Source organism: Aulonocara sp. 'chitande type north' Nkhata Bay, linkage group LG23 (assembly GCF_057382095.1).
Source record: "Aulonocara sp. 'chitande type north' Nkhata Bay isolate Kocher_YH1m ecotype deep benthic linkage group LG23, A_spYH_male_GT1.1, whole genome shotgun sequence".
In the NCBI taxonomy this organism is placed as follows: domain Eukaryota; kingdom Metazoa; phylum Chordata; class Actinopteri; order Cichliformes; family Cichlidae; genus Aulonocara; species Aulonocara sp. 'chitande type north' Nkhata Bay.
In genome coordinates, this window is record NC_141365.1 from 34140144 (window position 1) to 34155427 (window position 15284).

General features: G+C 40.4%; 1 protein-coding gene across 1 annotated transcript in view; it reads right to left on the minus strand.

The window, feature by feature from the left end:
- Nucleotides 1-15284, minus strand: part of nid2a (nidogen 2a (osteonidogen)) — a 66461-nt gene that overhangs the window by 1660 nt on the left and 49517 nt on the right. Inside the window, exons 24-33 of the mRNA XM_086283936.1 lie at nt 9286-9419; nt 8869-8974; nt 6171-6300; nt 5526-5626; nt 5248-5420; nt 4388-4517; nt 4101-4272; nt 1112-1269; nt 752-875; nt 531-643 (exon numbers count right to left, since the gene is read on the minus strand). Of these exons, the coding sequence (XP_086140062.1) occupies nt 531-643; nt 752-875; nt 1112-1269; nt 4101-4272; nt 4388-4517; nt 5248-5420; nt 5526-5626; nt 6171-6300; nt 8869-8974; nt 9286-9419 (1341 nt within the window). The remainder of the gene's footprint in view (nt 1-530; nt 644-751; nt 876-1111; nt 1270-4100; nt 4273-4387; nt 4518-5247; nt 5421-5525; nt 5627-6170; nt 6301-8868; nt 8975-9285; nt 9420-15284) is intronic.

Here is a 15284-nt window from a genome sequence, read left to right on the forward strand (position 1 = left end):
TAATGGGTGATAACGATTCTTAAGGATAGCAAAAGATGGCAGAAAGATACCCTACTCAGAAATGTTTCTGATGAACTGAGAGAAATGTAAATCTCACACAAGTAACACCATTCATTTCAGAGGAACTGTAATCAGTGGATATGCAGCCTGCACAACATGTTGCTGAAGGCATCTAGTTTCATTTCATTCATACTGTCAAATGTCATGTTTTTCAAAGGATCTGTGAGATTATAGGAAAGTGCAGTGCAGGAAAAGCAAAGTTGGTACACAAACTAATGAGTTCACTGTCTGCAACTCCTTTAAGTTAGAGTGTGTGCATAATACAGTTAGTTTTCCTTCAGTTTAGCCCTGTGACAGACTGGCAGCCTATCCAGGGTATATCCGGCGTTTCACCCAATGACAGCTGGGATAGGCTCCAGCTCTGCCCCCTGCCATAACTCTTAACTGGACAAGTGGTTAAGAAAATGGATGGATGGGTGGATGTTCCTTCAAACTTGAAAGACGGACTCTGATTACACAATATATCTCACCTGGTAGGCAGTGGGTCGTTGCTACGGTGATGCCATACAAATGAGAGCGCTGCTCAGGCAAGTACTCATCAGTGAACAGACTTCTGTGTTTGTTCACTGCAATCACACCATCCCTGTGAGTAACAGGTTAGAGAGGAATGATATCAGCGATATACACATATCAACTTATTGAACTGTAACCACTACTGTGATCTGAGTAGAAGGAGATGAATGAAGACTACCTCCGCCAGTCAGTGTAATAGAAGTGGTTCCTGTAGTAGACCATGCTGAATGGGTAGTTGAGGTTGGCGTGGATTACTCTTCGACCTGAACCATCTGAGGATATACACTCTAGACGCTTTGTACCTGACAGACACAGGAAGACAGCATGGCTCATTACAACATCAAGAAAATATAGGTTAGGTAAATTCTAGAGTATTAACTTTTAACTGAAGAGTTTTCAACTATCTCAATAAGCAAGATATGACAGTATATAGTCTGAGAGGCAGCTGTACACTGTTTACAGATGTCTTAAAACCCTGGGACAATAAATAAGGGACCAATTCACATGAATGCAGCATCAGCATAGAGGCCATGTTTACCTGCGTCAGCCCAGCAGATCTGTTCAGTAGCAGAGTCATATGTTAGAGCATTTGGCAAACCAATCCCATCAGACACTATCACCTGGCGGTTTTGACCATCCACTGATGAGCTCTCGATCTTAGGGGCCTCTCTGTTCCAGTCTGTCCAATACAGAGTACTGCAGGGAGACACAGGAGGGGAAAACTTATTACTCTTACTCTGATTGTTCCTTTACTCTTTTCTCCATAAAGACAACATTTGATAACCTCCCCCGAAACCATGATGGTGATTTTTTTACACCTCAGAATATATTAATAAAGATGTGATTTGACGACCGTTAGAATAGTGTCCAGGTTTTTCCAACAGGTAGCTGCATATGCAGAAACCATCCTCATTAATATCTGATGCAAACCCAGTCATTTCCTTCTTAAGCAGGCCTGGAATATGACAGAAACTACTCTGTTGAGAAAAGAAATTCAAGCATTTCTTCTAGTGAGCTTTCAGGGACTAAAAGAGTTAAAAGGGACCTACTTGTGGGAGTCAAGCAAAACTACTCTAGAGTCCAACATTAAAAATATGGAGCTGGACATGAGCAGAATGAACCCCTTTCCACACCCTTCCATCTGGATTGTTGACTACAGTCATTTTGCATTGATTTGAGGTCAAGGTCAGGCTTATCTTTTTAGTTTCTGGTCATGCTTTATCTGTGTACATAGAGAACGTGGACCACACTGCCTCACACATGCAGGCATATTTATCAGTGTTTTCATATTTCCTGTTTAATGAAGATTTAAATACTATTTTAAACAGTGCACTGTGTGTAGGCTGCTTACGTGCTGGCAGTCCTCTGGGAACTACAGGTAATACACACCACATGAACGTTCAGCTTATACACACACACACACTTATGAATTTGGTGAAGGTGCAGGGCAGCAGATGTCTGACACATTCACACGTGTATATGCTTTTATAAAGCCTTTGCGTGTCATTTTGGTGTGTCTGCTTCGCTGAGTGTCGTGGTTAGAGATGAGAATATTCAGCGACCCTCCCCAATTCGGTCTATTCGCCTGTTATTGGTTAGGGTTAACTGCATGTGTTCACTTTACAGCCTAAGAAACCACAGAGGACATGCTTAATCATAAGTGCATAAGTGTGCCCGTATGGAACAGTAATTACTTTTCAAACCTGAGTTTTTGTCAGAACACACACACCCCATATATTTACCCCTAAGTCAGAAACTAAGCTGTAAAATCAATAATGTCAAGCAAACGTTTCAGGTTTTATGACCAGGGTTATTGCTGCTGTGTTTAATCATTTGTAACAACCACATTAACTAACACACACACACACAAACATGCACGCGCATAACTGTTGATTATGTGATTAGTTGCTGTGATGAAGAGCAGATGTTATTCCTGGCGAGTTGGCCAATCAAGGCCTCTTGCTTTCATCCTATGAGCGTGTGTGTCCAGGATTAATGGCATCAGTAAATTCAGGACAGTCTTCTTGGCTCAGTTTGCTGCGACACACACAGCACTAAAAGTCACTTGTGATAGAATTAGCAAACATGTGTTACTAAAGACAGACTCCACCTAAAAATCCCCATTGCCATTTTTTTTCTATGAGTGCCAGTCTCATAATGATGAAGTCATGTTTTGGTCACAGTCTAAATCTTAGAATCCAGACTCAACAACCCCCCTTACTGCCAAATAGCCTTAAAACAGAGTTTGCACTGTACTAATGAATTAGGTACAGGCCTCATTGAGTCATAGCTTGTTAAAGAACTAGTGTTTAATTTTCATTCTCGTAGTAACAGACTGAAAACCATCTGTGCCCTCTTCTTCCATAAAATCTCTGTGGATACAGTGAAGGCTATCTCAGCAGAGCACCTCCAGGTTGTTGCAAGACAGTGTGTGGGCTCTTGTTTGTTTCTTGTTCCATGTCTGCAAATCCAGATTATGTTAACATACTTTTCTTCATTTCTAAGTAGAGCTTTTATGCCTTTCTGTATTTTTTTCCATATACATATGTTGTGATGTTGTTGAGGCTTCAGACTGCTCTAAACACTCAGCCAAGGCTATCCTTATTTGTATGGGAGAACTGAGTGGTAACCCTGCAAACATTTCAATGTTCAGTACATTTTATCCTATCTAGTCTGAAAAATACTTTCAAAATGAAAGCTGTGCAGACACTGAGATGTAAGTTTGCCATCAACTCGCTGTACTTCTTGAACATCACCTGCATGCCTCTGTTTGACTGCTCAACAATGGTATTCTGTGTTCAAGGCAGACTTCATATTATCCCTTCTTACAATTCTTCTAATTCTTCAAACTATGACAAAATAATTTAAGCAAAATATTCTTGATAGTGACATCGAAAAGCCCTAACCTTTTTTGTCATAATTCTGCAGCCAGTTTCAACCCGACAGATTAGATTGCATACGCATATCTCTTACCCAAGCTATGGCTAGCAATCTGTATCCATGAACATATGGTGGATGTTTTTTTTTTAAAATATATATCTTAAGAACAATTGGCTGCTTTTATTAGCAGGTGTGCTGACAGCAGATGTAGCTAGTAGCTGTTTGCTAGGTCCCTACTATTGGAATTATCTAACAACTTGCTATGTGGCACAGACTATCAAGAACTCTGTCAGCATTAGCTGACAACTCAACATTCAGTCATCTCATCCAAATGTGATTACGTCAGGGTCTTAAAAAAAACAACATAAGCACAGCCAAATTGCTAATGTTGAAGCTTTCGTATGGGGAATCCAGAACCCCGCGGAAGACGTCACTGTGACTCCATCTGTTCAAATCTGCTCTTTGTGAGAGGCAGTGGGCTTAAGGGAAGGAGAGCAGGAGTTAGAGGAAGAGACGGGTTGCTTCAGACAGTGCATCACATTGACGTCAACAGCAAGAAGGACAGTTTTTTTCAAATAACACTACGGATCTGGAAATTGGCATTTTGAAATTAGTGAAAGCAAAGAAAGATGAACAAATGGTTTTACCCGGTGGAAGAAACCACTATGATTGCACGGGGGTTCACCAAGTCTGTGTCAAACAGGGTCCTCCTCCCACTGCCGTCCAAGTTGGCTCTTTCAATCACATCAGGAGTAGAGTCAACCCAGAACATCAGCCGGCGTTTGACATCCACTGCCAAACCTTCTGGACTGACGAGATCTGCAGAAGCGAGAAGAACAGAGATCCAGACATCATAGAGGAGATATTGAAATCATTTAAGGCATTCCACAACAATCATTACAGGAACAAGCACCACACAACTGTGAAAGCTTACTTGTGTTAATGAGAACCTCAGGCTCAGCACCAGACACCATTGAAGCTCTGTTGATTGATCTCGCAGACAAATCTGTCCAATAGACTTGGTTTTCCTTGCAGTCATAGGCTATACCAACAACTATGGAACCCTGGAGACGCACACATAAATACAAGCTTCACAAGTGTTGACATACATCAGTTCACACAAGTGTACCTCAAAGATGAGAACTCACCTCCAACATTTTGGTCATGGTGTGAACCAACAACAAAACTCAAAGTTAGTTATAGATACTATGAACTATATGCTTTTCTTCTATTGTGGTCTCTCTTTCCCATCACCAAATTGGTCGAGACAGATAGCTGCCTCTCCCTAAGCCTGATCCTGCAAGAGGTCTCTTCCTGTTATAAAAGGAAGTTCTTCCTCCCCGCTGTCACCAAGTGCTTGCTTATTGGGGACTGCCTATTCCCTGGGGTTCTTTCTCTAATATTTTAGGTAGTTTTTCCTAAAGTATAAAGTGCCCTGAGAGGACTAGAAATAACTAAACAAAATAACTAAAACACCATATTTATATATCTGACAAATTTAAAACTTTCTACCCAAATATGTAATACTTTATATTTATATACATAATATTTATTATACTAGTCAGATATTTTCTATAATCAAGGTGCCGGGTATTTACAATGACATACAATTTGAAATACACGATGTGAAGTCAGTTTTTACTTATAATTCTAAGACATAATTCTGCTTAAGACATAATGCTGACAGTTTTTTTTCTTTCTTTCTTTTAAGTAGCAAACAAATTTATTACAAAAATTAACAAAGATTAAAAAAATAATTTTATAGAGTATGTGATCTACCCATTAATTTCTTACATGTAGAGCCAATAGTGTTTTGGATCGGCTTTCGTCTAGTCTGGTCCCGTTGAGAGGCAGCGCTCCTATTTTCTGGCCCTGAGCGTACAGCAGTGTGATGCCAGTGTTTATGGGAGGGGTGACATCTGGACGGGATGTTGGACGCACCGTAGGCGGTGGCACTGACGAGATGCCTGGGATGTAATTGGATGGATAAAAATGTTTGAGTCACAATTAGTGAAAGACAAAACTTATATAATACAGTACAATGACATATATCTTTGACGATTATTGCTTACATGCAGGTTTGACAGCATCATCTGATTTGGTTCCGGGAACCATGCGTCCATTCTGGTCCACACACCAACAGTAGTTGGTCTCCCCGTAACACTGGACTGGACTGGGATGGTGCAGGCAAACGGAAAAATCAGAAGACTTTTAAACAGCAATGCAATTATTTTTTCCTTGAGAACTTCCTTTGATGACTGCATATCTGCTGCCAACCCGTTCTCACTCCCAAAGCGTAACATTTTACGCTAGGTGACAAATCGTCACCATATTACGTTTTCGGCTACCCACCACGTTCCTAAATGACGACCTCGGAAAAAAGAGGACATATGAGAACCGTCTGGACTGAATCTACACATGTTCGCTCTTTTTCTTCAAATCGCTTAGAAACACGCTATTTAACATCATTAAAGACCTGGTTAAGGTCAGGAATAAGGTTATGGTTAGGGCTAGGGATAAGGTTAGGTTTAGGGCTGGAATACAGGGCTGGAACGTCTATTACCGCGGGAGTGTCATTCACTGGATTCCAGCCATAACCCGCCGCGTACCATAAGAACGCCGAAGGTCTCCTTTCGCGTTCCTCAGGAACGCCGCGGGACGTGACAAAACGTCGACATGTTACGCCTCGGGAGTGAGAACGCTCTGCTGCTGCTTACCTGAACTCTCCATCTGGCTCACACTGAGGTACATACTGCTGTGGGCCAGGTTTCCCACCATAGTGCTCAATCAAACTGGCTCTCCATCGCTCACACATGCTCTCAGGGCGTTCTGTTGGAGTCACTGCAACTAAGGGGAAGCCAAAAACCCCAAAACAACCCATCAGTACTTCCATTCATAAAGCTAAAGATAAATTACAAGTCAGATGATATTCTTCTGTAGTTCATCATTATTTATTCAATTGTATTCTCAGGATGTTCCCTACTTTGCTGAGTTTATACTACAGTGTTAGTTGGAAGCTAATGGTGAGGGGATGCTTCGTGTTTAAAGAGGCACACATATACACACATCGTACTTTTGTCAGAAATGTTTACCGCGTTCAAATCCCTTTAATGACTCGCTTTATTGGAGAGCATTAAAACTAAACCTCAGAGCATTTCTGGCTTCTACTTGTGTTTACGCTAGCCTCGCTCTCTCAGTGTCAATTTTGAATGTGAGACTTTGCTGTTTGTAGACTGAGAAGGAGAGGAGGACACAATTTGAAAGGGAACAGTTCTCTATTGCGAGATAAAGACAAACCAAAATATTAATGCAGTTAGCTTTTCCAGAAGTGTTTATTATAGTGGCAGTTAGCATGTTGCAATTTAGTCTTCTGGATCACTTGGTTTTGCTTCTATTTAATGTTCAGACTACCCACTAAATATGGTGGTTTGGAAAAGAGCAACAACTGGATGATCCATCAGTTCCATCTGCAGACTGGCAAACTACAGTGGGGCAAAAAAGTATTTAGTCAGCCACCGATTGTGCAAGTTCCCCCACCTAAAATGATGACAGAGGTCAGTAATTTGCACCAGAGGTACACTTCAACTGTGAGAGACAGAATGTGAAAAAAAAATCCATGAATTCACATGGTAGGATTTGTAAAGAATTTATTCGTAAATTAGGGTGGAAAATAAGTATTTGGTCACCTCAAACAAGGAAAATCTCTGGCTCTCACAGACCTGTAACGTCTTTTGTAAGAAGCTTTTCTGTCCCCCACACGTTACCTGTATGAATGGCACCTGTTTGAACTCATCATCTGTTTAAAAGACACCTGTCCACAGCCTCAAACAGTCAGACTCCAAACTCCGCCATGGCCAAGACCAAAGAGCTTTCGAAGGACACCAGGAAAAGTATTGTAGACCTGCACCAGACTGGGAAGAGTGAATCTACAATAGGCAAGCAGCTTGGTGTGAAAAAATCAACTGTGGGAGCAATCATCAGAAAATGGAAGACATACAAGACCACTGATAATCTCCCTCGATCTGGGGCTCCACGCAAGATCTCATCCCGTGGGGTCAAAATGATCATGAGAACGGTGAGCAAAGATCCCAGAACCACACGGGGGGACCTGGTGAATGCCCTGCAGAGAGCTGGGACCAAAGTAACAAAGGTCACCATCAGTAACACACTACAACGGCAGGGAATCAAATCCCGCAGTGCCAGACGTGTTCCGCTGCTGAAGCCAGTGCATGTCCAGGCCCGTCTGAAGTTTGCCAGAGAGCACATGGATGATACAGCAGAGGATTGGGAGAATGTCATGTGGTCAGATGAAACCAAAGTAGAACTTTTTGGTATAAACTCAACTCGTCGTGTTTGGAGGAAGAAGAATACGGAGTTGCATCCCAAGAACACCATACCTACTGTGAAGCATGGGGGTGGAAACATCATGCTATGGGGCTGTTTTTCTGCCAAGGGGACAGGACGACTGATCCGTGTTAAGGACAGAATGAATGGGGCCATGTATCGTGAGATTTTGAGCCAAAACCTCCTTCCATCAGTGAGAACTTTGAAGATGAAACGAGGCTGGGTCTTCCAACATGACAATGATCCAAAACACACCACCCGGGCAACAAAGGAGTGGCTCCGTAAGAAGCATTTGAAAGTCCTGGAGTGGCCTAGCCAGTCTCCAGACCTCAACCCCATAGAAAATCTGTGGCGGGAGTTGAAAGTCCGTGTTGCTCGGCGACAGCCCCAAAACATCACTGCTCTCGAGAAGATCTGCATGGAGGAATGGGCCAAAATACCAGCTACTGTGTGTGCAAACCTGGTAAAGACCTATAGTAGACGTTTGACCTCTGTTATTGCCAACAAAGGTTATGTTACAAAGTATTGAGTTGTATTTTTGTTATTGACCAAATACTTATTTTCCACCCTGATTTACGAATAAATTCTTTACAAATCCTACCATGTGGATTCATGGATTTTTTTTTCACATTCTGTCTCTCACAGTTGAAGTGTACCTCTGGTGCAAATTACTGACCTCTGTCATCATTTTAGGTGGGGGAACTTGCACAATCGGTGGCTGACTAAATACTTTTTTGCCCCACTGTAGGATGGCAATTATTATGAGTTATGTGGGAGCAGATAAAAGCAGATAGAAAAAAAAGTCTACAATTGAATTTGAACAAAAGAAATTTGTCAGTATGACTAAATCAGACAAATTGCCTGTGTGGGTCAGATATCTTCAGATCCTGAACCAAATGTGAGTGAGAAATGTTGTCATTATGAAATAATAAACCTCGTTTGCAGTTCATAGACTATATATTAAAGATGTACTTGTTTTGCAGCTACAACTTAGGCATTTTGTCTGTTGCATTCTTGGTGATTTAAAACTGGTTGTGAGAGGTGAGGGGGCTGGGGGTGAAGAAGTCTCACCTGGTCTGTCACAGTCTACAGGTGCTGCACCAGGTGGAGTCCTGGTTCCTGCTCTCTCCTCTCCTCTACTGTCCACACACCAACAATAACCAGTGGAGCCATGGCACTGAAATAAAGATGAGAAATACATTCCATTTTGGGGAATTCTGACCTTTATTTGATAAACAGTGAAGAGTTTTCAGACATGAAAGAAGGGAGGAACAGTGGTGGAAACCACGCAGCAAAGCTCCCTGAGTGAGAGTCGAACATAGACTGCTGTGTTGAGCTTTTCAGCATAAAGTTGCCTGCTCAACCACGTGAGCTAAACTAACACCAATAAAAAGGGTCTTAAGAAGAACAAAAAGAAATCACTGATAAAAGCCAAAGAAGAAACTGTAGTTATTCACTAAATAAATAAATAAAAAGTCAGAGTTTCACCTGCTGAGGTAGATACTGTCCTTCTGCATCACACTGTGGTTTGTAGACTCCAGTTATGGGATATCCATCAGCACTGGTGGTCTTTACGCTGTCTCTGTGGTGCTCACAGTGAGTTTTAAGATGCTCTGGTTGAACTGAATGAGAAAAAAGAAAAAAGGAAATTGATGCTTTGTTGTGCCAACAGAAAATAAATCTGAATAAAAACAATCTGAATGAAGTACGGGCCACTGGAATACCAACGGCACCCAGAGAGAACAACTGCTCCTGAAAGAAAAGGACTCCACTAAAACTTTAATATTTGTGGACGCTATTATTACTGCGTGTCACCCCTCCCAGGGTATGGGCCTCCAAAGGTACTGTAGATCTCCAGAGATTTCTGTCCTGGGCCATTATTTCTAGTTGGGTCCAGGTGTAGCCAATCTTTTTTGCTTCTGCCTCAAGGTCCTGTCGTCAGGTGTTTCTTGGGCGGCCTCTCTTTCACTTGCCTTGGGGATTCCACCTGAGAGCCTGCCTGGTGATGTTGGTTGGTATTTTGCATAAAGCGTGCCCTGCCAAGCACTAGGGCTGGGCCATATTATACCGTTTCACGGTAATACTGGTATAATGTTAGGCAACGATAAGAATATAAAATATCGCGATAGAATATGGGTAAAACACGCATGCGCAGTGCCTTTGTTTTCATACGCACATGGCCGAAAAAGCATGGCGGCAACGGAGAATGAGAAGGGGGAAAGCGGATCGTTGACTGAAACGGATGAACCAGAATTGGTTTGTAAAAATGGTGCACCTTCAGTGGTGTGGAACTGGTTTGGTGTTTGTCCGTAAGATACCCACCAAAGCACTATTTTTTGTAGAACATGCAAAGCGGGCCGTCGTTATTGCCGTATTTGTCGGACTAAGGTGCTCGTAAATCTGGGAGCAATCTGGGTCCAAAACTCCGTCCGCTTCAGGTCCCAAAGTCAAACGAACACTGCGGCACATTGAGAGTTAAAAACTGTCGAAATTATTTCACCTTTAATAAAATGATCAGCATTGCTGCTTTACCAGGTGTAACAATTAAGTTTAACATCCAGGCATCCATGAAAACAGAATTTATTACATTTAACGGAGTTAGAAGTTAGCAGGAAGTTTGAGGAAGTTAGGTAGCTAGCGAAACTAGCGAGCTAAGCATGATATAGCATGTTCTGACTGAGAGATTTCTGAAAAAATTTAAACGTACAGCTCTGCTATAACTTCCAACATAAATGAAGACAGGAAACTAAACAGCAGCGATGTTTGTAGGGTTACTGAAGTTGGGCTAGCTGGTATATAATGATACGCTACGCTAGCAACACAGCTATGTTAGCATAACATAAACCGTGAAGCTGGAGGATGAATGCTAACACTTTTCCACTCGATAAAAGTTAACGTGAGGGTTCCCGATGGTTAGAGACGAATGCAATCCCATGGCAGGATGCTGTAAACGGACCAAACTTCAGTCAGGAGAACAACTGAGATAATCCATCCACAATACGAGGTTAGTCATTAATATACTGCAACAACATGGGAATAGAGCAGCTGTGATAGAATACAGCATTAACGAATCAATGGTACAGAAGTGGAGGAAGCAAGCAGAATGAGTTGAATAAAGTTTGATTTATTTGACCGCTTTGTTTTGCTTAATGTGCCTTATAAACCCGCCCATACGGTAAAAAAATACATTTTTCCTGGCCAAAATATATTTCAAATATATGGTAAATATATTTTGTATTTGTGATGCTCCAAAAAAATATATTTTTGAAATTGAAAATATATTTCTTTCAAACCAAAATACATTTCAAAACATATTTTAGGGTGAAGAAAATACATTTCCAACCTTACAGTAGAATGTATATCAAAGTATCCTTTATTTAAAATATATTTAGTGCAATAATGATGATAATGATAACAATACTAAAAGTAACATGTTTTATGCACATCTGCAAAAAACAGTTGGATTCAAACAAAACAGAGTCAAAGGTCTATCACGAATTAGGTTGTTTATTCATTTGCTTACAGTATTTCACATTACACAATATCTCACTATAATGTAGCGTTCATTGACTTTGAAATTATCTGTCAGTGATACAGTAAACAAGATACAACAACTGCTATGTACACTTTAGTTTTTGACAATATATACAATTTAGTACTTAAAGGAACACACTCCACTGTTTTGGAAATAGGCTCATTCTCCACCTCCCTCAGAGTTAAAAATGCAGCGTCTTCTTTCTAGATCCGTACGTTAATAGGGCTCTGGAGCGTGATCTTACGGGATGGGGCGTAGCCAGGATTTTTGGTCAAGGCGCCATATTAGCAGGCCAAACAAATGCTTGCTGTGTGGTCGTTAGATTGCACTACCGACAAAGGAATAAGCTTGAAAACAGGCTCTCTTTTCATTGTTTCCTCACCTGGAAACATCATGAGGGAGCTTATGTGTTGGATGTTACCAAAAGAAGGCGTCTAGCCTGGATAGCAGCTGCGAGACGAGCTGATATTCAGTTCTCTACCAGCCACAGATATCTGTTGGTGTGCTCCAGTATTTTCATTCAGGTAAGTTCTAAATAAGTTCATATTATTATTTATAGCCTGTTAATTTTATTTTCAATAGCACAAACTTAGAACAAACATGCAGAACTACCTTCTATTTATAGAGTTGCTAATTATTTGGCATTATTGCAACAAACCAGCCTATGAAATGAATGAAACAAATCCTGACTGGGTTCCAACACTACACATGGGGCACTACGAAATCCCTGCTTCAAACTACATGCTACATACCACCATGCCAATCAGATTACTTCTTCCATGTGAGGGTAAAAAGGTGACCTTCCTGGATAAGATGGCAAAGGTTTGCTGCGTTTTGGTGAACATGTGCCCCAGTGTGGTAGTAAAACCAGGGAAAAATGCTCTTGTTAAATACTTTTAAGTCTTGTGCTGTTTATGTAGTGATAAGTTTTCAAAAGAGACAGTAAATTACAGAATGCTAGTAGTGGGTGATATTATACAAATGCTGTCATGATTTTATGTGAACATTTTGTCATTTGTAAACTATACATAACATTTTTTCTACATTGTAACTGATGTGATGTTCGACAAAGTGCTTTTAATTAAAAATAGGCAAACATTTCTTTGTTTCTTTATTCAACTTTTGAACAGTGGTATTTAGTAAGTACATATTCAGTAAATGCAAAGTATTTACATGGCCCCCTAAATTAAAACATTATGGGTTATTCAGAACAGAACTATGCTTGGAAAAATATTGTCCCATCAGTTGATCCAACTCCTCCACAGTAGCAGGTGGAACCTTTCTTTTTTGAGGACGGCTTCTTTTACCTGTCACTACAGATGGTCTGTTTATGTTTTGATCAAGAACCTTTTTTTTGGGAAGCTGAAGAGGAGAAGTCTATCTTATGGCCAACCTCTGGCTGTATCTTGGTCATATTACCCAGCAAAACCCAGTATGCAGGTTCATCTGTAACAGTCCTTGTGCCACAGATCCTCACTGTTGCTTCTACATTAAACAGAAGAGCAGTGACATGGCTGCAAGTCTCCACGACTCTAGCCATACAGCTGCAGTGGGCGGCTTCAACCTTCCCTGTGATGCTCACAATGACCTGTGGCTGCAATGCTGCAATTCAGTCTTTAAGAGTGCAGGACCTAAAACACACACAGACAAAGTTCATTTAAAGACAAGAACTTTAATAAGCCAAGTCCGACACAAATGTGTTTTATTTACTTTCAAATCCATTTATCATAAATGTAACAAATAAAGTGTTTTTATGTATCCATCTATAGAACGCTGCATGTTATATTCTAAATCTGCATGTTTCTTTTTAGAAACCTATCAGCAAAAAATGAATCTAAAGTATGTAATGCAAGGATGTAATCACTTTCAAGAGGGAGAAAACATAAAGTTCGACTTTAAGTGACAACTATGGACACCTAATATGACAAGCAGATTCTGCAGGTCATTAATCAATGTATAAAACTAAAACAATGTATTTTTAGTGACACAGGACACAAACAAGGAAGCAAGATGTGTAATTAGGATTATTTATAATAAATATGAATTAATTAGGGCAATTTCTTTAACCATAAAGAATAACTAAATCCTTCAGGACAATGTCACATCAATGCACTGAACTCACTATGTTATCCCTCTAACAGAGCCTCTACATGTTCTCACTGTAATTTCCCCCTCACGAATGAATTTTTGCTAGCACTAATTTGAATGCTGGGGGGAATCAAACGCGTTTTACTCGCAGTACTCAAGCTGACTTACCTTTGCTTGAATGACGGCGTACTCACAACGTGGAGGCTTAAAAATAGCCAAATCTTGTACCCAGTCCTTGGTGAATTGGATGTGCGCCTCCAGAGATTTATAATTGCGAAATTGGTGCGCCGTGTATGCTCTGACTCCACAGACAAGGTATGAGAGTAGATCATGCTAAGTCAATAGCGGTTTGGTCTTCAGGGTTTCTACTCCACGGCTATATTTCATACGGGTCCACATTTCAACAATCAAGTACCGTCTCTTTGCATCTGGACAGAATCTGTCTCTATACCGTCATTTTCTTTTGAGCTACGTTTCAGAATGGTTCGTAGCAATCTTGTTTTGATTCGTGACCTGCCAAGATGGTGCTGCGCTCCCACAATGCATTGCGACATTACGTCAACTCCAAAGCCCTTTGCGTGCAGGAGTGTATGCGCATGCGCACTGCCACGGTGGTTTAAAAAATAAAGATATAATGAAAAGTAATTAATAAAAATTAAATATTTAAACATTCCCACAAATGTGCAATGAACGTGCAAAAACTCTCTTTAGTAGTTGTTGCTGTTTCTTTCTTTCTTTCTTTCTTTCTTCTTTTTTTTTTTTGAAAAATAACGACGTCTCTGAGGCGCGAAATCTGACAGCGAGAGGAACGGCCGGATACAGGAGACGGGAAGAAACAAGCCGATTATGTTCGCGTTAATTAAGTGGTTGGAAGATGTAAAATTCTCAATTCTGCCAACATATACGAGATTTTAATGAGGATGAATAATTAGCCGGCATGGAGGAAACGGACCTTTATTTCGTGGAGTGGCGACAAGAAGCCAAGGCGGGTGGCCAGTCTAAGAAGCCTCCATCATCAAGCTAGCAGGTGCCTTTTCCCATATAATATTACTTTATTCTCGTGTATTTGGAACGGAAGCGTAGAGCTGCCACCCAGGCAAAAGAGAAATATAAGTATATCACGTTATAACGTGAAAAGTTTATCGTTCTAACAATATACTATCATGTTTGAACAACATGTTTGAACAACATTGTACGAAAAATGTACATAATTATCACGTCCGTACAATATTGTGCGAACGTGACAATTATGTATATTATAATAACGTGATATTATATTATACAAACATGAAAAGCATAATGTTAGAACAATAAACATTTCACGTCATAACGTGATACAGCTCTATTTTTCTTTTGCCTGGGTGGCAGTTCCACGCTTCCATAATTTGGTAATCAAAATATGTAACTTAATTAATTATATTGTGACGTACTTTTGCCTTTTCTTATTATTCTGCCTTCTCAATAACTATCAAAGCCTATTCACATTTAATTTGGCTTTCACAGAAATCCTACCTCTCCTTCTGGCTACAGAGTACTTACCAAGGTTAGAAACAAAGAACAGTTATGCTTTATTAATGTTCGCTAATTACAATGTTCCACATTTCCTTGCTTTTTAAGTCATTTTTAGGCTTTTTAGAGTTTTTGTTTTTTATTTTTTTAGCAGTAATGTTTCTGCCTATTTATTTCAGCCCATGAAATCGAATGCAGATCTTCCTAATGTGAGATTTACATAAATGTAAGTAATTTTGTTTGTCATTGTCATTAATGTTGTTGCTGTTGTTGTTTTTGTGCAGTTTGCAATCATATAAACCTAGCAAGCATCAGTCAGCACAGTGACTAACCTAAACAGATTCTTGCTTTATTC